This window comes from Myxocyprinus asiaticus, chromosome 9, assembly GCF_019703515.2.
Source record: "Myxocyprinus asiaticus isolate MX2 ecotype Aquarium Trade chromosome 9, UBuf_Myxa_2, whole genome shotgun sequence".
Lineage (NCBI taxonomy): Eukaryota > Metazoa > Chordata > Actinopteri > Cypriniformes > Catostomidae > Myxocyprinus > Myxocyprinus asiaticus.
The window spans coordinates 47,896,432-47,923,926 of record NC_059352.1 but is presented as its reverse complement, the minus strand read 5'-3'; the positions used below and the strand labels follow the sequence as shown (position 1 = coordinate 47,923,926).

Here is a 27,495-nt window from a genome sequence, read left to right as displayed (position 1 = left end):
TTGCTGGAATTCTTGCCATAATAATCTGTGTGAAAGGGATTGTGTTTGACCGTTTCGAAGCGGATTTATTATCTGGTCAATGTCCCGAATTTTCAGGAATGTTGGAATGTCTATCACTTTGTCGGTTCATTTTGGAATGTGATCAGGCAGGTTTGTTAGTCGTTAGGTGCCTCGTGCAGCACTTGATAATCCACCCTCTCACCTGAAACATCTGGACACACCTTAGATAACTGACTCTAAGGAACACCTAGCAATAAATCATATCTCCATTAATGATTCTCTCCATGATTAATACTTTCCTAACTTTTTTTTTTTTTTTTTTAACCCATAGAAGGACCCAGACTACCTGAAACTCTGGCTGGAGATCTTCATCGGTTCCTACGAGAGATGTCTTGATGTGGATTTCGAGAAACCACCCACCAGGTAGAGCTGCCATGGCTTTACTGTAAACCAGCTGTGATCATTAATCAGTCTAACCCTCTAACTAGCTGGGTTTCCATCCAAATATTTTTATGTGAATTTGGGGAAATTATGGGAATTTTGGGTGCTGGATGGAAACACAAAAATGGCAATAAAATGGCCAAAATGCGCTTAAAAAAAGTTTATGATAATTTTTTTTTATTTGGCAAGAAGACCTGCACATAAACTACAATGCAAACACATGTACTGAATAAATTCCTTGATTAACATCAAAAGCCACCTTACTTTGTCCACAAAAAGCCATTTGACTAATTAATAGACTCATAACTGGACTAACCAGCAGACTGAAATCATCACATAGCTTCTAAAATGTTGCTCTGGTCATTCTGAAATGTCAAAATTATTGGCTACTACTTCATTCCAGAATTGTCCTAGACATAAGGTGTTTGCATTTTTCAAGTAATTAAGTACATTTAATAAAAGAGCCACAGTGACTTCCTGAGTCGCAACAACAACCACTTGCATTTTTATTTAGCTTCGAAATCCTTAGAAGTGACGATTTTGCTCTCTTGAACACATGAGATGGAAATGCTACTTCATTTGCAATTTTGTTTTTAACTACAACAATAAAATCATATTATGCACTATCACTGATGTGCACAGAATGGGACATCAGGGGCGCAAGCCTTTCGTTCACAAATTTAAAGGTGTCCTTTTGTTCGTCCAGAAAAAGTGGAGACATTTTAAAAATGTAGTTAAAATAGTTAAAACTAAATTAAAATCTCATCATAATCTCACAATAACAGTAAAAATGTGTTATTATAAGATTTCTTTGTAAATCGCTGGCGTATTATAGAAAGTTAAGTGGAGGTGCCTTTAAGAACGTGCGCTACAGCAGATCGGGGGCGGATTCCAATTGCAAGTGATCCTCTCTATGCCCTACTCACTCCGAAGTGCAGAGCCCTTGAAGTGGGTACTCTGAAGGAAACATGGCATTACTGTTTGAATGTACCCTTCGCTAAAAGCCTTTTGGAAAGGCCCTCTGAGAACGAGCTTTCGAGTGGCATCCCCTCCCGCAGCAGTTCCCTTCAAGAAAGCAAAAAATGCAGTTTTGAATTCTCCCCAGACACCGAAGTGCCTTTACCGCAGACGAGTACCAGTTCAGATAAAAAGTCCACTCCATTTATTGTGCTATAAGTTCATCAAAAGAATAATACTCGATTGCTACCGCATTTCCGTCATCGCGTATCACTAGTGTAGACACATGTATTAATTATAATGGGAGCAGTCGTGTCGCTTTCAGTGATATAATTTAAATGAGTCTTTTATAGAATATTGACAAACTGAAGGAGCTCTATGGTTCAGCCAAAGCCAGTTTGGTTTTGTTGAAACTAATAAGCCATTGGACTAATCACTTACAGAAAAATACCATTAGGCTACCACAGTGCTGCCACTCCCTATACACATAATACGCAGTCTGCGTAGGGCACCAACTCCCTAGGGGGGCACCATCATACCCTAAAGGGCACCAGAAACTCCACCGGCTGCCCTTACTCACATGTTATATATTATTCAAGGATCCTGTAGCATTTACGGAACACAGTCAATCACCTCGTGCTCGCGCTTTCTCATCGCGCCTTCGCACCATGCACCACATTACCTGGGTAATGCCATGATACTGAATGATTAATCATGTTCATATTTCATGATACTGTCATGGTACTCCAAGGTGCTTTAAAAAATACCATGGTTTTACTATGACACAAAATATTGGGTTATAACAGACCATGTATGAAAATAAATAAACAAGTGTATTACTATGGTGTTTTTTGTGAGAAATATAACAGAATAGGCTATTATTTGTGATAAAGAAAAAATTGAAAAGCTTGTGTGTGTGTGTGTGTATATGTGTGTGTGTGTGTATATATATATATATATATATATAATATAAATGGTTAAATACTCAAAAAGCAAAGAAATTAGTTAAGTATTTATTACTACTCATTAAAAAAAAAAAAAAAAAAATATCAGTGCCCTTTTTTATCCTTCCGCCCCTGTCCCTAAAGCTGTTTGGTTTGTTAAATGAAGCTTAACATTGTCTTTGTGTTTGTTTTTGAGTTGCCAGAGTATGCAATAGACTGGCATGTCTTAAGGTCAATATTAGGTCAAAAATGGCAAAAAAGAAACAGCTTTCTCTAGAAACTCATCAGTCAATCATTGTTTTGAGGAATGAAGGCTATACAATGCTTGAAATTGAAAAAAAAAAACTGAAGATTTCATACAAAGGTGTACACTACAGTCTTCAAAGACAAAGGACAACTGGCTCTAACAAGGACAGAAATAGATGTGGAAGACCAGATGTACAACTAAACAAGAGGATAAGTACATCAGAGTCTCTAGTTTGAGAAATAGACACCTCACATGTCCTCAGCTGACAGCGTCATTGAATTCTACCCGCTCAACACCAGTTTCATGTACAACAGTAAAGAGAAGACTCAGGGGTGCAGGCCTTATGGGAAGAATTGCAAAGAAAAAGCCATTTTTGAAACAGAAAATCAAAAAGAAAAGGTTAGAGTGGGCAAAGAATCACAGACATTGGACAACAGATAATTAGAAAAGAGTGTTATGGATCTTAACTCCATTGAGCTTTTGTGAGATCAGCTAGACTGTAAGGTGTGTGAGAAGTGCCCGACAAGACAGCCACATCTATGGCAAGTGCTACAGGAAGCGTGGGGTGAAATGTCACCTGAGTATCTGGACAAACTGACAGCTAGAATGCCAAAGATCTGCAAATCTGTCATTGCTGCACGTGGAGGATTTTTTTGATGAAAACTTTTGATGTAAATCTTCCTCATGATCACACTGCATGTTTTCATGAGCTGAATGGGAGGCTAAACAAAAAGTAAAAATGTGACGAGACTGCACTATACCCAATAAATGTGTGCAGCGCGTGCAAGTCATTCGCACATCACGAGCCGGCAATGCTTCACTTTCAGTTAATTGCACGAGTGAACGCCTGCTTTGCTTCGGTCAGGCTGAGCGGATAACAGCCTACATTCTGTGTTTTATTTGTTTCTTTTTGCTTTCAGAACAACACATGATGTAATAAGGAAAACACTACTATTAATCTGTGAAATTTACAACCCAGTACACCCTCCTTAAACCATGGTCACACTCAAAATTACATTAAACGATTAAAAGAGAAAACGTAAACCCACATCGTGGGATTCAAATATCGGAGTCTATTCAAAATATAAATTAAACCTGGAAATAAAGTTACGTTTTTGCAGTTGCGATTTACCGAAAAGGGCTAAATAGTTGATCGGCTTGTGATGAGCGAATGGCTGGCATGCGCAGCATGAATCTAGTCACACTTTAATAGTGTTTAGCTATTAGTTGTTGGCACAGCCATTGACCAGGAAAATAAAAAATGGCAATCCATGTCAAAAAGGTTGCTGACCCGGTAAAATACGCTGGCCACCACCCCTGGAGTTCGCTAGTTCGAATCCCAGGGCGTGCTGAGTGACTCCAGCCTGGTCTCCTAAGCAACCAAATTGGCCTGGTTGCTAGGGAGGGTAGAATCACATGGGGTAACCTCCTCGTGGTCACTATAATGTGGTTTGTTCTCGGTGGGGCGCATGGCGAATTGAGCGTGGTTGCCGCGGTGGATGGCGTGAAGCCTCCACACGCGCTATGTCTCCGTGGCAACGCGCTCAACAAGCCACGTGATAAGATGCGCGGGTTGACTGTCTCAGACGCGGAGGCAACTGGGATTCGTCCTCCGCCACCCGGACTGAGGCGAATCACTATGCGACCACGAGGACTTACAGCGCATTGGGAATTGGGCATTCCAAATTGGGAGAAAAGGGGAAAAATCCAAAAAAAAAAAAGAAAAAAAGGTTGCTGACCCCTGGTCTAGACAGTCCCTAGCATTTCCAGACAAGAATGGCATTTTTGTTTAAAACAAAAAAAAAAAAAACCCTGATGCTTCTCTTCACCTCGGATGCATCAAATTGATCAAACATACTAGCAAGAACATTAGAAATGTTGCAATTTATTATTACTGTTTAAAATTACATTTTTACCCATGATGGCAAAGCCGCATTTTCAGCTGCCATTACTCCAGTCTACTAAGAAAATAATGCGTCGGGACAGAGAGAGAAATGAACAACCCAGATGCCCCCCTCAACTGGAGTCCCCCCAGTGAATCACGGCCATTTCCACCACTGCCGATAACCAATATGCAGAACAGATTTTTAATTACAGGTTTTTTTCTGCTGTTTGACAAACTAAATTATCATTAAACTACAACAATAAAAACACAATATGCATTATGATTATTTCAGTAATAAAAATAACAAGAGTAGTTTAATATAAATGTCAATTTTGACAAAGTTAAATGTTTCAAAGAGGGAGATTTAGAAAGGGATTAAGACCACGTCCACACTAATACGTTTTCAGTTGAAAATGCATTGATTTTGCTATGTTTTGCTACAAGTCTCATCCACACTGGAACAGCATTTTCCTCCACCGAAATGGAAACTATCGCAAAAGGCTCTCTAGTACTCGCAAACCTTGCAATGATGTTAGGAAAAGGTAAGCAAAGTTTTTAGCCGAAAGCATATAAGTGTTGATGTGGCCTTAGACCAGATAAGAAGCGGATAACTGATTAAGCACAGAAGTGAATATGGGAAAAAATTATCATTCAAACCGATATTCAGATTTTACGGAGTAAATTAAATATGCAACTTGGATGGAAACCTGACAACACACACTAAAACATCCATTCTCCTTATTCAGCATGGGGAAACACTGAATAATGTATAAAAGGAAATAATCATTAAAGATCGACTGAGATTGTGCTTTCTATGACCGATACGATTATTTTAATGTTTACATGTCCGATAGCAAAGGCCATTTCTAGCTATAAGCTGCTTTATTTATTTTTATTTACACTTTTTGTATAGTTATTTATTGGTAATTTATGGGTAATTTTTTTGTTAATTGTTTTGCATTTGTCTAATTAATATATTCAGATTTGTAGAAGACTGTATTGTGGTGTCGTTCTCCAAGTAGGAATTCGCTTAGGGCCTCCAAATGCTCAGAAACAGCCCCGCCAATAACCGATTTGCAGAACGAATTTTTAATTCCGGTTTTATTTCTGATAAATGAAGTCAATTATGACAAAGTGGATTGTTTCTAATTGGAGATTTGGATCGAGATTTAGGGCAGAAAAATTGTTGAAACTACATTGATTTTGTTAAGTTTATAAATTTAAACGAGTTTTCTCCACTGAAAGTGAAAATGCTCTCTAGTAGCACAATGTGGAAAACAAGGATGTTAGGAAATGGTAAACTGAGTTTTTTTTGCCAAAAACACATAAGTGTGCATGTGGCCTTAGACCCTGTAATAAGAAACTGTAACCGATTAAGACCAGTAAGTGAATATTGGTAAAAATATTGGTCAAGTCTAATACTGGTCTAACTTTTAATCAGGACAAAGTATATAAAGTTTAAATTTAATGCTCCGCTTGTTTTGACACGAATGTGGTGCATAGCCAGAGTTCTGACTATCCAAATGAATTATGGTCCACATTGTGGCTTATTCTGGCCAAGAACATCTGGCCAATCAGATTTATACTACAGTTTTATATACGCTCTTGCCATTTTTGCATACCATATACATAAGATGGTCCATAAATGGTGCGTGGGTGTGCTGTCTGACGCCGAGGCTAGCCAGACATTATTTTAAACCGCTAAACTGGAGAAGATGTAATAAAACTAAATGTAATGGTTTAATATTAGAGATTCAGACACATGTGATTGTTGGGTGTTGAAAATATCCATGTTTATATGTCTGAATGAAATGAGCCAGAGTTAATGGATGCCCAGCCATCAAGGTCACATTCTAATGCAAGTGTGCAGCAATACACAGAAAAGCTGCATTTGTGTGTGTGTGTGTGTGTGTGTGTGTGTGTGTGTGTGTGTGTGTGTGTGTGTGTGTGTGTGTGTGTGTGTGTGTGTGTTTGTATGCATGCATACAACTAAGCGAGGAGAACTAGATAAGAGGAGGGAAATAAGAGGGATACAGGAAGGATAGAGAGAGAGAGTGAGTGAGTGTGTGTGTGAAGGATTAATGTGGCTTTAGTGCGATGTGTGTTTCATGAGAAAATCATTCAGGCTCTCCTTGCTGTGGTCATGTGATTATGAAGTGCTTAGTCTGTCAAATAACATTACGTAATGTAGAGCGAGAGGAGAGCCAGAAAAGGACTGTAAGAGAGAGAGGTTCAATTGTAATGGGTTTTATTTGCATTTGAAGTCTCGCCTTCACAGCTGTGCTGCTCTCACACAGATTTTGTTCAGTGCAGCACCAGAAGGCTGAAGAATCCTTAAATACATCATCTCTCTTTCTGCGTGTGCTGCTGTTGAGAAAAACACACGTGTACTGCACCACCTGCCATAGTACATTATAGAATTACAACTCCCAGAGGTGCTGCAGTCTTCAAAGAAAAAGAGTGACAGCATTTTGCTTCACTCACGCATACTGGGTTTGCTGTCAGGTCTAATATACACGGATGAGCCAAAGCATTATGACCACCTGCATAATATGCTTTTGGTCCTCTGTGTGCCGCCATAAAAATGCAGACCTGCCAAAGCATGGACTCTACAAGACCCCCGAAGGTGTCCTGTGGTATCTTGCACCAAGACATTAGCAGCAGATCCTTCAAGTCCTATAAATTGTGAGGTGGAGCCGCCGTGGATCAGACTTGTTGGATTAGCACATCCCACAGATGCTCAATTGTATTGAGATCTGGGGCATGTGGAGGCCAGAGCAACACCTTGAACTCTTCATCATGTTCCTCAAACCATTCCTGAACAATGTGTGCAGTGTGGCAGGGAGCATTATCCTGCTGAAAGAGCCCACTGCGATCAGGGAATACCATAGCCGTGAAGGGTTGTGCAACAATGTTTAGGTAGGTGGCACGTGACAAATTGGCGTCCACATGAATGGGCTGACCCAGGGTTTCCCAGGAGAACATTGCCCAGAGCATCACACTCACCTTCACCTTCACCAGCTTGTCGTCTTCCCACAGTGCATCCTGGTGCCATCACTTCCCCAGGTAAACTGTGCACAGTGTCCACATGATGTAAAAGAAATGGGACTCATGTGACCAGGCGACCTTCTTCCACTGCTCCAAGGTCTAGTTCCAACGCTCGCGTGCCCATTGTAGGGGTCATCATGGGTACTCTGACCGGCCTGTGGCAACGCAGCCCCATACGCAGCAGGGTGCGATGCACTATGTGTTATGAATTAATCTTCCAGTTATCTGCCGTGTATCGGACTTGTTGGATTATCACATCCCACAGATGCTCAATTGTATTGAGATCTGGGGAATGTGGAGGCCAGAGCAACACCTTGAACTCTTCATCATGTTCCTCAAACCATTTCTGAACAATGTGTGCAGTGTGGCAGGGAGCATTATCCTGCTGAAAGAGCCCAGGGTGCGATGCACTATGTGTTGTGAATTAATCTTCCAGTTACCATCATTAAAATTTTCTGTGACTTGTGCCACTGTAGACCTTCTGTCGGTTCAGACCAGATAGGATAGCCTTTGTTGCCCTCACGCATCAATGAGCCTTGGGCACCCAACACCCTGTCACCAGTTTGTGGTTTGTTCCTCCTCGGACCACTGTCAGTAGGTACTCACCACTGCTGACTGGGAGTGCCCCACAAGCCTTGCCGTTTCAGAGATGCTCTGACCCAGTCGTCTGGCCATAACAAATTGGCCCTTGTCAAAGTCGCTCAGGTCTTTACTCCCGCCCATTTCTCCTGTATTCAACACATTGACTACGAGAACTGATTGTTCGCTTACCATCTAATCTACCCAGACCTTGACGTGACCTTGTTAGGAGATGATAAACGTTATTTGTTTCACCTGTGAGTGGTCATAATATTTTGGCTCATCTGTGTAGTTTTCTCTGTCTCATTCTGCCGTTTGGATTTAAATAAGCAGATATTTGAGAGCTTATGATTGGATCATTACTGCAGTGATTAATATGTTTCAGCTGGCAACTATTCTTTTAACCCTAATTGAAACAGTGTGTAGCTTCTCATTTCTTAAACAACCATGTTGGAAGACGTATCCCGTGGTCATGGAAAAGATGTTACTGTGTTTCAAAAGGGGCAAATTATTGGCCTGCATCAATCAAAGAAAACAACTAAGGAGATTGCTGAAGTCACTGGAATTGGGTTAAGAACTGTCCAACGCATTATTAAAACCTGGAAGGATAGTGGTGAACCATCAGCTTCATGGAAGAAATGTGGTCAGAAAAAATCTTAAATGATTGTGATCAGAGATCACTAAAACACTTGAAGTCACATCAACAAAAATCAACAGTAGAACTCATGGCTATGTTTAATAGTGAAAGTAAGAGCATTTCCACACTCACAATGCAATGAGAACTTACAGGATTGGGACTAAACAGCTGTGTGGTCACAAGAAAGCCATTTGTTAGTGAGGCTAATCGGAAAAAACAGCTTCAATTTTCTAGGGAGCATAAAGATTGGACTGTGGAACAAGGAGAAAAGGTCATGTGGTCTGATGAGTCCAGATTTACCCTATTCCAAAGCGATGGGCACATCAGGGTAAGAAGGGAAGCCCATGAAGTGATCAGCTGACTACCTGAATGTACTGAATGACCAGGTTATACCATCAATGGATTTTTTTCTTCCCTGATGGCACGGGCATGTTCCAGGACGACAATGCGAAGATTCATCGGGCTCAAATTGTGAAAGAGTGGTTCAGGGAGCATGAGGAATAATTTTCACACATGAACTGGTCACCACAGAGTCCTGACCGTAACCTCATTGGAAGTCTTTGGAATGTGTTGGAGAAGACTTTACGGAGTGGTTCGACTCTCCCGTTGTCAATACAAGATCTCGGACAAAAATTAATGCAACTCTGGATGCAAATAAATGTTGTGACGTTGCATAAGGTGGTCGAAACAATGCCATGACGAATGCGCACCGTAATCAATGCTAAAGGCGGTCCAACGAAATATTAGAGTATACAACTTTTATTTTTTTTGGTCAGGCAGTACACTTCTGTCCTGTACTGTTTGATCATTTTACAAAAGGAACTTAAGTTTGTTTCTTTGTGTTTGTAAATACAGTACATTGAAGAACCAATTTAAGTAACATAATTCTATATAATATATATTTTTTGTGGAAGAGACTGATATTTTTGATATAATAGCCACCATGTCTTGTGTTGTAATGTGTTATGTCTGACAGTACATGTGTTTGTGTGTGTGTGTGTGATGCAGGTTGGAGGAGACGCCACCCGTCATGTCGCTGCTACCAGACAACATCCTGCAGGTCCTGCGTCTGCAGCTGCTTCAGTGTGTGCAGAAAGCATCTGAAGGACTGGAGCCAGAGCAGCAGACGCTAGCTCTACTGCTGCTCAAGTTCCTCATCGTCATCTGCAGGTCAGACACTCGGATTTAAGTCTCTCTCCCATCAGGGGCCAATGAGAGAGAAGAAGAGGGCATTTGTTTTTATTCACGGCTATTTTAGCAACATACACTACCGGTCAAAAGTTTTGAAACACTTGACTGAAATGTTTCTCATGATTTCAAAAATCTTTTGCTCTGAAGGCTATGCTTAAATGTTTGAAATTAGTTTTGTAGACAAAAATATAATTGTGCAACCATATTAATTTATTTCATTATAAAACTAAAATTTAATAAAAAACAAAAAGTTTTTGAAATTGATGACTTGGACCAAATAATAAAGAAAAGCAGCCAATAAGTGCCCAACATAGATGGAAACTCCTTCAATACTGTTTAAAAAGCATCCCAGGGTGATACCTCAAGAAGTTGGTTGAGAAAATGTCAAGAGTACATGTCTGCAAATTCTAGGCGAAGGGTGACTACTTTGAAGATGCTAAAATATAACACAGTTTTGATTTATTTTGGATTTTGTTTAGTCACAACATAATTCCCATAGTTCCATTTATGTTATTCCATAGTTTTGATGACTTTACTATTATTCTAAAATGTGAAGAAAAAAATTATAAAACATCCAGTGAGCGGCAGTTCTGCGGATAGAAATGTCTTGTTGATGAGAGAGGTCAGCAGAGAATGGGCAGACTGGTTTGAACTGACAAAGTCTACGGTAACTCAGATAACCACTCTGTACAATTGTGGTGAGAAGAATATCATGTCAGAATGCTATTCTGAGATGCGGGTTGGTGCTGTTTTGGCAGCACGAGGGGGACCTACACAATATTAGGCAGGTGGTTTTAATGTTGTGGCTGATCATTGTATATTTATATAAAATGTGCGAGAAATGTTCTTAGTTGTTCCTTACTGTGACGGGATGACTACAAGAGTCCAAATTTAATGAAATCCCAGATGCAGTTTATTGTGCAACCAAAATCATCATCATAACCAGACTAGTTGTTCCAATCCCGTATGGTATTAATTTCTTTCTTCCGTGGTAGAATGACAGTCTCAGTTATCATTCACTTTCATTGTATGGAAAAAAAGTTGCCGTGAAAGTGAATGGTGAGAGGCTGTCCATCACTATCATTCTGCCCAACATCTCCTTTTGTGTTCCATGGAAAAAGCAAAGTCATACAGGTTTGGAAAAACATGAGAGTGAGTAAATGATGTGAGCAAACATCCCTTAAACTTTGTGTTATGGATATATGAAGTACTTTTATTCTGAGTAACAGCAGAAACTGGATTCATGTGTCTCTGCTGAATGTTTGATGAGTTTGTCTTAGTTCATGAGTGGTTACCACTTTCAGTGCCACCTCGAGATGTCTCAGAGTCTGATGGTGTGTTTGCTCAAACTGCAGCTGCTGCCCACTTGCTCGCACATAGACCGATTAGGCACAACATTAAAACCACCTGCCTAATATCGTGTAGATCCCCCTCGTGCCACCAAAACAGTTCTGACCCATTGAGGCATGGACTCCACAAGACCTCTGAAGGTATCCTGTGGTATCTGGCACCATAGCAGCAGATACTTCAAGTCCTGTAAGTTGCGAGTTGGGGCCTCAATGGATCGGACTTGTTGGTCCAGCACATCCCATAGATGCTCAGTTGGATTGAGATCTGGGGAATTTGGAGGCCAAGTCAACACCTTGAACTCTTTGTCATGTTCCTCAAACCATTCCCGAAAATGTTTTGCAGTGTGGCAGGGCGCATTATCCTACTGAAAGAGGCCACTGCCATCAGGGAATACCGTTGCCATGAAGGGGTGTGCGTGGTCTGCAACACTCTTTAGGTAGGTGGTACGTGTCAAAGTAACATCCACATGAATGCCAGGACCCAAGGTTTCCCAGCAGAACATTGCCCAGAGTATCACACTGCCTCCACTGGCCTGCCTTCTTCCCATAGTGCATCCTGCTGCCATCTCTTCCCCAGGTAAACGACGCACCCGGCCGTCCACATGATCTAAAAGAAGACCAGGTCACCTTCTTACATTGTTCCATGATCCAGTTCTGACACTCACGTGCCCATTGTAGGCGTTTTTGGCGGTGGACAGGGGTCAGCTTGGGCACTCTGACCGGTCTGCGGCTACGCAGCCCCATACACAGCAAGCTGTGATGCACTGTGTGTTCTGACACCTTTCTATCGTGGCCAGCATTACGTTTTTCAGCAATTTGTGCTACAGAAGCTCTTCTGTGGTATTGGACCAGACGGGCTAGCCTTCGCTCCCCACGCGCATCAATGAACCTTGGGCACCCATGACCCTGTCGCCGGTTCTCCTGTTGTCCTTGCTTGGACCACTTTTGGTACGTACTATCCACTGCATACCAGGAACACCCCACAAGACCTGCCGTTTTGGAGATGCTCTGACCCAGTCGTTTAGCCATCACAATTCGATCCTAATGCTTGCCCATTTTTCCTGCTTCAAACACATGAAATTCAAGAACTGACTGTTCACTTGCTGCCTAACTTATACCACCCTTTGACAGGTGCCATTGTAATGAGATAATAAATTATATTCACTTCACCTGTCAGTTGTTTTAATGCTGTGGCTCATCAGTGAATACATGCGCACTTTTACTGAGATATCTTAATGAATACATCATTGACCTATTTGTTTCTAAAGTTGGAGTTTTGCTGCTCATAGTGTATGTCTGTTAGCTTTGACCATCTGTATGCTAGTGTATTTGTGTACTGTAAATTTGGCATTTAAAATGAAAAGCCTTTCTCTTTTGGGGAAAACACAAAATCATGCTAAGTATACAACTGCAAATCATGGTTCATGGCTGTGACGTTAACTAAAAAAGGAACAAACCCTTTTATATGTTCTGCTCCAAGGTCCTTGTTTCAATAGTTAATACATAAATACAGTAGTTGGTTCTTTAAAATTTAGCTTGTAACTATATGAAATGAATGGGCAGTAACTATCCCTAGCTCTACATTTACAACATATTACATTTTAAGAAGATAAATATTAAAGCTCTTTATGAAACTTCTTTCCATTGAGAACTGCCTCGAAAGCATTTGCACCATTTGCATTCAAATACACTCGTAATTTGTTCACAAACACACACACTGTAGTGTGCGTTTGATGTCCTGGTACAGTGGCAGTCACTGTAGAGGTGGCAGGGGAATCTCTCTGACAGCTGGAACTAATGGCCCTGTCACACGGCAGTCTATTCAGTACACACACACACACACACACACACTTATTCTGTGGACTGAAAGCCATGTGATGTGTTTGACAGGAACTTGTCAAACGTGGAAGAGATCGGCACCTGTTCCTATATCAACCACATCATCACCATGACAACACTGTACATCCAACAGGTCTGACACTCGCTCTCAAATCAAGCTTTTAGCCTGTTCATTCATTAATCTCTTTTTCTTTTTTGTCACAAAGTTTATGGTCGTCAAACTGTTATACGTTTGCCTTTTTCTTCTTAATTCCATTTCTTTTTCTTCTTAATTCTTCCTTTCCTTTTTCCTCCCTTCATTCTCATTGCCTTTCCTTTTCCTCTTCCCTTTCCTTTTTCTTTTCCTTTCCTTTCCTTTTTAGTTTCCTTTAGTTTTCTTCCCATTTCCTTTCCCTTCCTTTCCCCCTTCCTTTCACCATTCCTTTTCCATTTCTATTCCTCTCATTTCCTTCTCCTTTCCTTACCCTTTAGTTTCTTTGTTTCTTTTCTTTTTTCCCTTTCCTTTCCCTTTCCTTTCGTCTTCCTTTTCCCTTTCCATTCCTCTCATTTCCTTTTTCCATTTCCTCTCCTTTCTTTTCCTGTCTTTTCCTTTACTCTCATTTTCTTCTCCCTTTCTTTTGATTTCCTTTTTGCTTTTTCCTTCCCTTGACTTTTCCCCTTTCTTTTTCTATTTTCCCATTTCCATTTTCCCTTTTCTGTTCCCTCTAGTCTTTGTCTTTGTCTTCCCTCTTCCTTTTCCTTTTATTCTGGCTGTCAGTGTTTGTTTTTTTGTGCTTTATTGGCATGATAAATAACTGTACATTAGTGTACTGTAAAAATCACACACAGTAAATTAACAAGTTTACTTTCTCTGTATCTCTTTAGCTGAAAAGTAAGACGAAAGAGAAGGAACTGGCTGATCAGACACAAGCCGAGGAGTTTGTCCGTCTTGCTTTGGCCTTCTGTGAGAGTCTTTATGATCCTTATCACAACTGGAGGCATCGCATTCATGGGTGAGAAATGCCATTTAATGCTGATCCCAAAGCTGAGACTGTGAAGCACTGCCAGCATTTTAGAAATGACTCACATATTTTGTTTTTTACAGCATGTGATGCATCTTACATAGACTTTGACCCATTTGTTCAAGTTTATTCCTGTGCTGGCAACATTTCTTGTTATCAGTGCATAAAAATACAAATGCCTGTTAACATCCCACCTGTGTGCCAGCATCAAATACCGGTTATAGTTTAGAAAAACACACTGAATGCCAGAATTTGGCCTCTAGTGTGTATTAATCTTTGTAAATTATGTAATAATACAGAAGTGTGTGTGTGTTTTTTTTTTTTTTTTTTTTTTTTTTTTCATATGCACACTGGATAGTTCATTCTTTGCTTGATAATCTGCAGATTAAGTTTAAATTGTTGGGTTAGCAGGTCTGTTTCAAATATCTGTTTAAAGTCAACATGAATCAAAATCAGTTATTTACTTGCTTAATAGGTGTTTTTAGTCTTATGCACAATTCATAAATGCATGCCATTATAAAGAAAATGATAATAATAATAATAATATCATAGCCTACGTTTCTCAATCCTGTCATGAATAGTTCCGTTCTAAATTATTTTACATTTAGAATATAAAAATAAAATATTCAGGTTTACTTCCATTTAATTAATTACATTGTGAAAGTCAAATGTGTTGGCAATGCTGTTTCATGTTGTCTGGTTATTTGACACCACATAAATGACTACATGAAGAGTGGTCTGTATTTTTGGGGGGGGTTTGTGTTGCATGTCATGGTGTACTGTATATGTTGCTATATACTATTTATATTAACCCAAAACATACAAGCCAGCTCAGTACCCAGTAGTTCAGTAATCTGACCTGCATGGACACACAATCTCAAATGAGGTGAACATAGAGTGAAAAACACAGCTGTGTTTGACCAGTAAACATATGTAGACTGGTTCTACAAGTTCTGTTAAGAGCTTTTCCTCAAACTAAATGTGTATTTGTGTTTTTCAAAGGTTATTTTAGGGCAGGTTACATTGCTGCATGGTCAGAAATCTGACTTTAATGACTTTTATATTGTTTGGAAAACTTCATGGAGTACTAACAAAATTGTCACACGACAGGACACTTAAATGATCTTATAAAAGCAAAAAGGTGATTTAAAACAAGGAAAACTTGACAGATCCATTACAATCTATTGCTAAATTGACTAGAGGTTGACCGATAGTGAATTTTGCCGATACAATAACTAAGGTTGTGTAAAAGGCAGATAATCGATTAATTGGCCGATAGTGTTTTTTTTTTGTTTTTTGTTTTTTTTAAGATAAAAAATGTTGCTGTTTTTTCTTACTATGAAGGGCAAAGACATTGAGGCTCCAAAACAAATAAAATCCCCAAAGCAGTTTGTGTAACCAGAATCCCAAAAATAACCAGAAAAATTCAGATTTTATTTTTTTAATGTGGGACTTTTAAATATAAACAAGCCCAAAATACTCCAGGGACTCTTATTTTGAAATGACAGAGACTCTATACCAATCAGCCACAATATTAAAACCTCCTGCCAAATATTGTGTAGGTCCCCTTCGTGCCGCCAAAACAGCGCCAACCCGCATCTCAGAATAGCAAGTCTCAGGAGATCAGCAGTTACAGAAATACTCAAACCAGCCCGTCTGGCACCAACAATCATCCATCATCCCATCAGAATGGGGAAAAAATGTGATCTCAATGATTTTGACCGTGGTATGATTGTTGGTGCCAGACGGGCTGGTTTGAGTATTTCTGTAACTGCTGATCTCCTGGCATTTTCACACATAACAGTCTCTAGAATTTACTAAGAATGGTGCCAAAAACAAAAAAACATCCAGTGAGGAGCAGTTCTGCGTATAGAAACGTCTTGTTGATGAGAGAGGTCAGCAGAGAATGGCCGGACTGGTTTGAACTGACAAAGTCTACGGTAACTCAGATAACCGCTCTGTACAATTGTGGTGAGAAGAATATCATCTCAGAATGCTATTCTGAGATGCGAGTTGGTGCTGTTTTGGCGGCAAGAGGGGGACCTACACAATATTAGACGGGTGGTTTTAATGTTGTGGCTGATCGGTGTTTAAATGTATATAATCAGCAGATGAGTTTTATTGATGAGGAATACAAAAAAAACCTCTTAAGCAATCGGCATAGATTTTTGCCGATAGTTCCTAAAAGCAATTATCGACACTGATTAATCTGTAAAACCGATTGTAACAGGGGGTTAAAATGGGAAAAGATGAGGCGGGATCCAGACGAACCATCAAAGTAATGTTTAATGTAAAATCAAAACATAAATACAAAAACAAACGCACACACGGCAGCTGCATGTGGCTCTCTCTCTCGAACTGCTGCATATGGCGGCCTTTGTCCTTCTCCTCGGCTGATTAGCCCGATTGTCCGACTCCTCGTTACACTCCTCCCTCCTTTGCCTTAGGCCGGGGAACCCCCGGCATGATGTACATCCACCCCCCCACACCCCCCTTTCTGGGGGGGCATTGCACTTCTTGCTGCACCTGCCGGCAGGCTTTTCCCCGCCTCTTGACAGACTTGGGAAGGAGACAAGTGGAGGGAAAAGGGGAGAGGGAAAGAGCAAGGCGGAGCGACAGTGAGAGAAAGAGAGGAGAGAGAGAAAAGAAAATTGCTCGCCGGTTCCCAGACACGCCGTCGCCTAGTCCTCGACCACTCCTCCACCTTCTGGTGGACGACAGCCGCTCCTCCCCGGGCAGACAGCAGCGAGTCCTTCGACCCCTGGCGGATGGAACACTCCTCCGCATCCAGTCATCCGGCAGCGGCGACTCCGTCCCCTGGCGGACGGCTGCGGCTGCTACTTTGGGCAGACGGCAGTGGCGAGGACTCCACGACAGCACATTCTTCCTCCTTCCCGGGTTTTGGCACCAATGTAACGGGGGTTAAAATGGGAAAAGAGGAGGTGGGAACTGGACGAACCATCAAAGTAATGTTTAATGTAAATTAAAACATAAAGACAAAAACACACGCACACACGGCAGCTGCGTGTGGCTCTCCCTCTCTCGAACTGCCGCATTCGGCTGCCTTTATCCCCCTCCTCGGCTTATTAGCCCCGATTGGGGCTGGACGTGCGTAGTCACAGCCCGGCCCCGCCCTCCTCCTCTCCACACTGATATATCGGTCTACCTTTAATAATGACATTAATGAAAGTGTTGAGGAATGACTCTGTTTATCTGGTTTGTGTTTGTTTACTGTTACAGGCAGCAGCTCAGTACTGTGGAGCGAAGCAGACAGAAATTTAAAGCAGCACCACTCACTGTAGAGTTTGTGCCATTCTTCTACCGTAAGTCTCTCTTTCTGTTCGGCATGTGGTTTGTTTGTTTGCTGATTAGATCTAATGATAATGTTTCATCTGGCCTTCAGCGATGGCTCTGACTATACTCAAAGCATCCTCTGTGTTTCTGTGGTTAAACACTTATTATCTGTATGTGTGTGGGTAGAGACGGTGGCATATTGTCACTCACTCACTGAGCTTTTATTGCCTCACTCCCAAAAAAGATGAATGTTAGAAAGAAATGTCCAGGTCACATGTCCACCACAAAATCAAAAAGGAAAAATAAGAAATTATATTAAGCTTAAAACTGAAGTACCGATACTTTTTTGGTGCTCGCCGATACTTTCGTTTGTTTTTTTTGTTTTTTTTTCTGAACTGCATATCAACAGTTAATTCAGTTTTATCAACAAAATTATGTTTAAAAAAACACTTAAGTAAAGTAATTTTTATTTTTATAGCGCTTTTCACAACACACATCATTTCGAAGTTTTACAGAAAGTTATGCTTTAACAGAAAAAGTTGTAATATAGTGATGTTTTCGAGTCATAATAGTGCAGTTAAATAAAAAACATGATTGTAAATTGTGCCTTAAACTAAATAATAGAAAATAATTATATTTATATTTAGACCCCCAGTGAGCAACTGTGGGAAGGAACACAAAACTCCATAATATCTTGGTAATGGAGAAAAATAACCTTGGGGGAAACCAGGCTCACTGTGGGGGCCAGTTCCCCTCTGGCTAAACAGCATGAATATAATGCCAATATTAGTTATTTATGTGTAGTACAAGTCAAGATTTAAAAGTAGTAAACTAAGTAAGTGTTAGGGGCCAATGTTTAAACAAAAAGCTTTTGTATTAACTGTAAGATTAATGATTGAAATCTTTGAATTTACATTCTTAATTAACTGCGGAGTACAAACAGATGCATTGTCTATTATTATTTGGCTGATAAAGGCTGCAATTAATTTATTATCTATGTATTCCATTTTAAGTGTGTAGTCCATCCTTTGACCAAGGTGATGCAGGCAGTGGTCAGTAAGGTGCACTGCAGTTCGACTGTAAGCTCACGGTAGATTAATTTCCGGTGGAGTTCATCTTAAATCCAAGTTTCAGGCAGTGTCCAGTGAAGTATCCCATGTCTGACGGTTGGTGCTGGCATCAGTTCGTCCTCTGTGAAGTTCATCGTAGTGAAGTGAAGTGATATCTGGCTGGCACAGGCTGCAGTTAGTCGTCATCACTCAGCAACACGTAGTATTGGGAGCTGGATATCAGGCAGGACCGTTGGATCTGGCAGGCTCTGGTAACCTCAGGATATGTATCCCGAGGTTAAGACAGGGAAACAAATAAAATAATTATTTGATAAAGGCTGCAAAAGACTTTTTTGCCATTGAAACGCAAGTGCCATCTTTACAGGTAACACACAGTGATTGCGCTACAAATATGTGATGGACTGAGTTGTACAATTTCCATCATGGTCTATTTCATTCGTCATATTAGTTTAAATGTCCCTGATACGATGTTGCAATTGAAATAATCATCGTCATAGTAAAACATTTTATAAATTTTTTTTTTTTTTTTTTGCATAACAGTAATGAGACTTTTTTTTTTTATCATGAAAGTAAGCCATTGACAATTAAAGGAGGGAGATTAAATGCTTAATTGTCAAGAAAATAATGTTACAAAACAAAAATATCTTAATAGTTCTAAAAACAGCTTCAATGACATTTTCTTGCAAAATGTCATTGCTTTTATTTCCTCTTTTGATTTTGGGAAGAAATATGATGGTAGGAAAATCTTTCAGCCTGGTGTGGTAGCTACTTTTCATTTGTATTAAATGCAGACACTGGCATTGTTCGATTTCATTATGTGTAGATGTGTGTGTGTGTGTGTATATTTTAGAGTGTTTTCAGGAGAGTGAGCACCTGAAGGACAGTCTTAAATGTTGCCTTTTGCACCTATTTGGAGCTATCATCGCTGGTGGACAGGTGAGCTTGTAAAGTGTAAAATGATAAAATGGTTAAGTGATAGTTTTGAAAATGATTGCTCAAACCCAAATATAGATAGAGGGAGAGAGAGAGACTGAGGCTTCCCCAATAATGGTTCTATGTACATTAATTGGTGAAAAGTAGTTTCAACCAATCACAACTTCGTATGCAAGTAAATGCAAGAAAGAAGACCTTTTCCTGTTCAGTATGCAACTATTACAATGACGTGGCTGTCGGCATATTTTAAATGCTGAGTCATGGGAAGATTTTTGAACTTTGATTAATTCTTTTTAAATGTATACATGTATATATTGGTAATTCCTCAAATTGTGTGCCTTTTCGGCTTTAAAACTTTTAAAAAATGAATCATACTTTCATAAGTATCGTTATGTTTCATCATTAAAGGTGCATGTTAAAGATTCAAGTTATCAGAGTGGACATGTAATGCTCGACCACATATGACTAACATCACAAAATTAGGGAAACCATAAATAAACAGTTACCCATATATAACATTTCATAAAAACCAAAAATAGCACACCTGTTTGTCTTTTAATTGATCATTGCTTGTTCCTGCCCACTCTGCTTCTTCACTTTCTGCAGCGTAATGCTCTGTTGGCCATCTCCCCGGCGACGATGGAGGTGCTGCTGGGAGTGTTAGGTGGAGGTGAGTGTTTGACCGGAAGTGGAGATGGAGAGGACTGGGACAGTGAAGCTCCGGACAGGAAGGCTCTATTGACGCTGGGCTGTTTGAGAGAGGTGGTGCACAGACTGCTGGCCAGCAGCTCCGACCAAAGACAGGTGGAGATCAGCTCCGTGCTGGAGAGCTACTTCAAACTGCTGAACTCCGACCCCGCTGCCACCGCACAGGTCAAAGGGCGCCCGTCCCCGCCCCATTCGAGGCATTGGGAAAGCCGGTTTGTGTCTCTACAGGTGAACATGCTTGGTGAGTAAGAGCTACTTATTCATTTAGAATCTCCTTGTGAAAAGGCTTAGGGGTTAAAGATGTTTCTGAAAGGTTCTAGGTTTAAACATAGTGTCACGTTACCAGACTATCCTTTTGACTGTCCTCATAAAGTTTGGTCCACTTTATAGATTATTTTGTCTTAGAACCGTCCATTGAGACTGGAAGGAACCCATCCATAGTTTTTTATGGCCCAATTAGAGGTGGGTAAATGTGAAATCGGACAATTCTGAGAACAAAGAAGACTTTTTAGGCGTTTACTTGCTACTAAATGCCCCAGCACACCCACGGCGAAGTTCTTCTTCACTCAGAGCCAAAAAGAAGTTTGAAACAGTTGAGCAACGGTATACTGTTTGTGAACATTCAGACACCGTCCACACCACTGGAGGAGGCGTTTAGAAGATCAACTCATGTGACATTGAAATGTGTTATCAATGACTTCATGTCTCATTCTATGAGTAGAATTCACACGAGATCAGTAAAAGAACCACTCTGATGATTTAAAGTAAAATATATGCTGTAGATAATGTGTAATTTGTCATGTTTTCATTCTACGTTCATGGTGCTAATACGCTAACACGCTATACACGGCCATAATATGCACCGAATACACTGTTATTGTAATTTATGATGACAAAGATACTACTGCAAAGATGGGTGTATAAAAGTGTGTTAATGTGCAGAATACAGACAAAAGATGATAGACAGACTATCTTCCTTTGGGCAGATGTTTTAATGGCTTTTGGCTGTAGATGGCACATGAGTGAATGGGTACTGAAGGGCAGTGTTTCTCAATGGGGGTGGTTGGGGGGAACCTTTAAAATATTAAACAATATTTTGAAATCACGTTGAAAGAAACAAAAACACAGATAAGTTGCATCTGTGTATAGGTTGCACAAACAGAGGCTGTATGTGGTAGACATTAGGACCCGGGAGCAGCCAGCCACCTGACATCCCTTTAGCTGCTTATATGTCAGATGTGATTCGTGAAGAAGTTTACCTCGGCATCTTCCCATCGTATCACTGTGCATTGGGACTTGTTTTAATTGGGAGAATTTGCTTTAAGTAATGATGATTAAAGGTACAATATGTAAAATTTTTCATGTAATATGTCACTTTTTTTTTGCCAATGTTTGAACGGCTTATAACGCAACTTAAAAAATGAGCCCTTCCCGGACTTCCTAGATTGCCTATTAAAGCCTGTAGACTGATTTTAATGTGAAGGGAGCGGGTCGCCTGGAAAATCCAAAGGATGTGACGTTTTGCGCACTCCCGAGAGCCTTGTCTCAGTACTTCCACTATTTAACAGTGTCAACAGACAGTCTGCAACACTAGGTAACCTTATCTTAGAGATGGAATCCAGCAAACGGCCGGCTCCAAACACAACACCGACTCCTACACAAACTCTGAGTAAGCCAAAAAAACTAAAACCATTTACTGAATCCCATCTGGCTAAGCGGGAACGTGATTGTGGTCGAGCGAACACTAGAGTGAACATCGGCAGGGCATTTGATTCCTGGAGGGACATTCTTTCGGTTTTGGGGATCAAAACCGACCCTCAATTGGCGTTCTTCTTATTGGACAGGTAAGCTTACATAACTGCAAAGCATGTGAAATATAGTGCCATTAGGAATGATCTGTGTAATTATAGCTGACTTGATCTTGCCTGCTAACGCTGACAAATTGTAAGCTACCTTGCTTCGTAACTTTCAAATAATTTCAACGATCTTCTCTTTATGCTAAAAGTCAGGTTAATGTCAATGTTCATCTGTAATTATTCAGTAAGGTAAACTACAATAACACATGAAATGAATGCTAGACAATGTTCAAGATAATGCCAAAAGCTCCATTCATTAGTGTAACGTAACTTGGTTATACAGAAAATATATACATTCTATTATTATTAAACAACAGCGCATCGATAAATCAAAATGACAGTTGTGATGGAATCACATCTATATACGTTATTTATAACGTACAGTCTATTTTATAAACAGCTACTGTCATCATCCACCAAATTTAGCTAACAGCTATTGATAAAGCTGGTTAGCTAGCTAACGTCAACATAGGCTATCGTATAAATGCAGTCAATGTATCATGTAAAGAAAAGTGATTACTTCAAACTACAGTCTCGCATAGTCAGACCTATATCCAAATATAATATGCAGTCTCAAAGTTTGTAGTAAAACAATCATAACTGTGTAATTTTAATTATGCTACCTCATCTGTCAGCATGATGTCGGTGAATCACGTTCAGTCTCTTTGTTTTGGTCATTGCTCGCTCACGTCCCTATGGAGTGTGTGCGCGCAATCATGAGCAACAGGCTGCAGTTCACTTAACGGCCACAGGTGTCATTAATAACAAGGGTTTCTGAATCTTACATACTGCACCTTTAACAGTTTTTCAAATTCTATTTATGTTTCATGAAAAAACGCCACAAATAAGCCACATCTATTTTTAACAAATGTAAACAAATGTATACAAATAAACAGCTTTTAGTCTGTGAGTAAATCAATATGCCTTTTGTATGCTATTCATTCATTAACATTAGCGACTGTCTTTATGTGGACATTTCTGATGTTTACCAACCTCTTTGCTATGCATTAATTATCCGGTTTATTTATTCACTTATCCGACGAAATGACATTTTGATTTATGTATCATGTGAATACGTAGCTTTGGATTATAAGTCGCAGGACCTTTAGGATGATGAATAAATAAATAAATGCGACTTAGACCGGAAAATACGGTAGGTATATTTTTTACATGGTAATATTATTTCCAAAAATAGAAAAAAATAAAGGTTAAAAGTCAGGTTAATGTTTAATGTCTTTAAAGACTGATCATTAACAATAGAAATGTAAAGGTCAGTGTAGTGTGAATCCTTGTCAACAAATTAACAATCAAATATAAGACAAATGGTAGGAAGTTTAGTGTTACACTGTTCTGTTACTGAAATGTTTTGATTAACTTTCATCCAATATCAAATTTAATGTCTTTTTTTGTGATTAATGTAATTTTACTGCAGTGAAAACATTGGTTCCAAAAAGGGTATTTCACAACAATGCCACAGAAGATCAATTGTTGTTTCCTATTCAGTGAATGGTTCTTAAAAGTCCTTCAGAGTGGTCTGAGATATGATTGGGGTCCAGTACTCAAAAAAGGTTGAGAAACACTGCTTAAGAGTATTTGAGTAGATTTGATCTCTTTTGTAGACTAATTAAGCCAAAAAATCACTTGTCATGCTCTTGGAAAATGTCTCTATGCGGACAATCGTACAGATGTAGGTACGGTTGCACCAGCTCACTAATAACTCATCAGTCACATGTTGACTGATTTAACTGAATGAATGGAAATTAGTTGTTGGTATCAAAGTAGGCGGAGCTCCAGGTCACACCTACTAATGATGTGGATCAATGGCAGTAATGTTTTTAGGAGCCGGTATGAAGATTTCCTGAAGATTCGCCCTGAGCTGTTACTAACCACCGAAATTAACTCAAAGACACTAAATGACGTTGCTTACATTCCTCTTTCGATTTCGTAGGAAGAGTTCTTAAGAGTCTCAAAACAACTTCTAAATGTCTTGCAGTAAGTTGATGCCACAATCTCGCAAACTTCAGCAAATTCAGCAACTGGTTCCACCTTGCATGTGCTCTTGTAAACACTTTGTTTACGCATCAAATCTTGTGATTATTATACAGGTCGTCATTACTGTGTGCAATATGCATCAAACGACCATGCTACACCATCAATTGCAGCCGCTTCTTGCTACGCCAGCTATATTTCGAGCACAGTTGCGTTCCAAAATGTGTCATAACACAACGCAAGAACGCGTTGCATTCTCAGCGCTGCCACAAAGGTGCTGTCAAGCCGACAACTTTCATAGCGGATCAACAATTTTTAGAGAATATTGTTTAAATGAATATATTTATAGCAGCTTACCTGAATAATAACAAATCCAGTTTAATGGCACAGGATATTGAAGGTAACTCTATCGCCCCCTTGAGTACTGAATTTTGTTAACGGCATAGTAACACACGTTATCTGTGTTTAACTGAACAGCATGTTGGCAATGTGTTGGCCAAGCGCTTGAAGCTGCATAGTTGCGTAAAGTGTTTCGGGCCTAGGGGGCACTCACACTGATAACTATTTTAAGTTGCTAAAGTCGCAGTACTTTTGGTTACTAGTAGGAAACTGCAGCTCTTTACTGGATTTTGTTTTCTGTTTCCTCAGAAACCATCCAGGATATGTTCGAGTGTACAGACCGACCCGTTTTGCAGGCCATTTTCCTCAACAGCAACTGCTTTGAACACCTCACACGCCTTCTGCAGAATAGTAAGGTAGGTTCCTCTCACAGCCGCTACAACATTTCTGATCATCTTGCACTCTTGTTAAACTTCTAGAATAAGCAATTAGGTCTATAGATAGAATTCAAAAGCAGCTGCTCACTTTTTCAGCCATCTTTGTTGTGGAAGTATTTTTCCCATAAATTTCCTCTTAGGGGTTTAAAATAATTATTCAATAATGAGTTCCAAGACTTGAACCGAACCAATCAGCTCTGAAATGAATCACAGCATTTGATTCAAAGCAAATAACTAAATGAAAGATTGTTTACTTATGAGGGAATAATGCTGTGTTCAGGTCCCCTCAGATTATAACTGTAATCACGAGATGTCAATTCAGAGATTCCACACGTTCTCGGACTGAGAAATTATTAGTTTTTATGGCATCGCTCATAACGGCAAAACAGATCCTTGTTTGGCTATATTTATTTTTAATCACTACATTAACTTCTATATGTTCTTGTAAAATATTAAAGGATTAAAAAGTGCTTAAGGGAACACTGGTTACATTAAAATCGCATTTCGAATAGAAATATATTTAACTACCTTTTAACTGTTGAGTCCACTGCCATTTTGGTTCTTTTTACATGAAGTAATGTCTGTAAAGACGTATGAAAGTTGTAGCTTTCATAGAATTCAGAGGTCACAACTTGTAATTACGAGTTTTAAAAAGACGTAAAGTTTTTTTGCTAGTCGGAATATCGTAATTGCGGTAATTCCGATATGACTTGAACGCATCACAAATGTAGTACTCATCCAATAAAACATTGCAAACAGTGTATTTGAATCAGCCCCAATTAGCAAATAAACAGTTTTTGCGAGGGGAGTAATGATAACCCTTCCTGTTTCCATTGTAATAGGGAATTCTCCGATTGGTCGATATTGCATCAGGATTATGGATAATGTAGTACTTCACTAGGAAGTCTGCAATTTAACTTTTTTTTTTTTGGGAGTTGGAATCACATGAAGTTCTACATAAATATATTCATCATTTAACAACCTGAAAGCATATATATTTTTTAAAATGTATAGTATAAATCTTGAAAGCTTTATATGATAACCATTTCCTGTGGACATTGCAATGGGATTTTTTTACATAAAGAACTGTACTGTTGAGCTCTATAGAGGGCAACAGTCTGGTTCCGAAGTAAAAATCCTATTAATTTATCCCTTAGACTAATTGAATTTCAATGATAACTTATAAACCTTTAAAGACCTACTGTGAGCTATGAGGTTTTTTCATCGATTGTATATGCTTCCGCTGAAGCCATCCATCTGCGTTATCTCAATTTCAATGTTTAAAAATCTTTTTTGATAATGGAATACATGGTAAACAACTACACTACCCATGGTACATCAGAGAAATATCCACCAATCGGAGAACCGCGGCCATTGAAACCCACGAAATATGCCTCAGAGCGACTGCCCACTCCCATGACGCTCTGTGAATGACGTAATCGAGTCTGTCTTCCTTCACCCTTAAACTACTTGTATATTTGTACATATTGGGATATTTTGCAATAAACATAAAGGTAACACTTTATAATAACTACACGGTATAAAGTATTTGTAAAGCATTAGTTTGTAGTTAATTGATCATTAATAAATTGTTCCAACATTATTAATACATTAATAAGTTACATATAATTATTATGTTATTTGTTTCTATTCACTTTAGCAATGATTTATTATTGTTTAATAAGTTCATATATAGGCAGTTTTATAATGTTGTTTTTATCCTTAGTAAACAACTTGTTAATCATACCTAACTGAAGTATTTTAGTTGATGCAAACCAGTGATAAAGTATTTATGAGAACATTAAGAAAGCATAAATTCATAATTTATAAAGATATTAAATATGTAATGAATTGGATACACAAGGTCATAATAAAGCACGTACTAATGGCTAGCTAAGCATTTTGCGTGACCTAATCTAAAGTGAGAACTATATATGCCTAATTAAACATTTATTCACATGGTTCAACTGTAAGTATGGCCAACTGGCCCAGGGCCAGTGTGAGAGTTTTGCCCTTTCAGGCCAGTACTGCTTTGTCACTAAATCTTCGGTTGATCTTGTAAATGTGTTGTACATGTGTCCTAGTCTGATTATTAAACCACAGCAGCCTGCGATTTCATTTAAGAAATATCCAGTTCTCTTGTGTTGTACACTTCAAAGTGATGTATGATGGCGTTGACCCGCTAAGGAAGCGAAACGCTCATTTAATGCGGAGCGTGCAGCACATACCAGACTATATATTTAATGAAATTGCAGCCTCTTATGGTGTAACAATCAAATGACCACATAGCAAACTGCTTATCCAGAAGTGTGAAACTTCCATCAAACAGACACAGAAACTGACACAGTGATCCATCAAAATAAAAGTTTGGTTTAAATGGACAGGTGAAATTGAAGAAATTATGACAAAAAAGATATTACTATTGCATAGTAAAAATGTAATACTAATTTTAATAATAATAATAATAATTATTATTATTATTATATCAGGAATAATTATATTTTAGAAATTTTCACAAGCAAGTGTGCTGTTGTACTGTATGTACTGTAAGTTTTTAATTTATACAGTGATTCTCTGTTGTGCTCACGTTATTTGACCAAAAAGTACTTTTTTTAGATTCAGCTGTGAAGATGTTATTGAAGCGCTTAATTTGATCAAATAATTTCATTTGATGAACTCTTTATGAATTCATTTGATTAGTCATATTTTTGATAAAAAATAATTAATCTTTTCAACATGGAATTCAGAAAA

The 27,495-nt window shown here is 39.2% G+C and overlaps 1 protein-coding gene across 2 annotated transcripts in view; it reads left to right on the top strand.

Annotated features, from left to right (window-relative positions):
• Nucleotides 1-27,495, top strand: part of LOC127446248 (neurobeachin-like protein 1) — a 120,084-nt gene that overhangs the window by 20,010 nt on the left and 72,579 nt on the right. For both annotated transcript variants that reach the window (XM_051707005.1, XM_051707006.1), the window contains 8 exons: nt 332-423; nt 9,747-9,908; nt 13,169-13,250; nt 13,982-14,109; nt 17,359-17,441; nt 19,333-19,418; nt 20,022-20,364; nt 24,617-24,723. In XM_051707005.1, the coding sequence (XP_051562965.1) occupies nt 332-423; nt 9,747-9,908; nt 13,169-13,250; nt 13,982-14,109; nt 17,359-17,441; nt 19,333-19,418; nt 20,022-20,364; nt 24,617-24,723 (1,083 nt within the window). The remainder of the gene's footprint in view (nt 1-331; nt 424-9,746; nt 9,909-13,168; nt 13,251-13,981; nt 14,110-17,358; nt 17,442-19,332; nt 19,419-20,021; nt 20,365-24,616; nt 24,724-27,495) is intronic.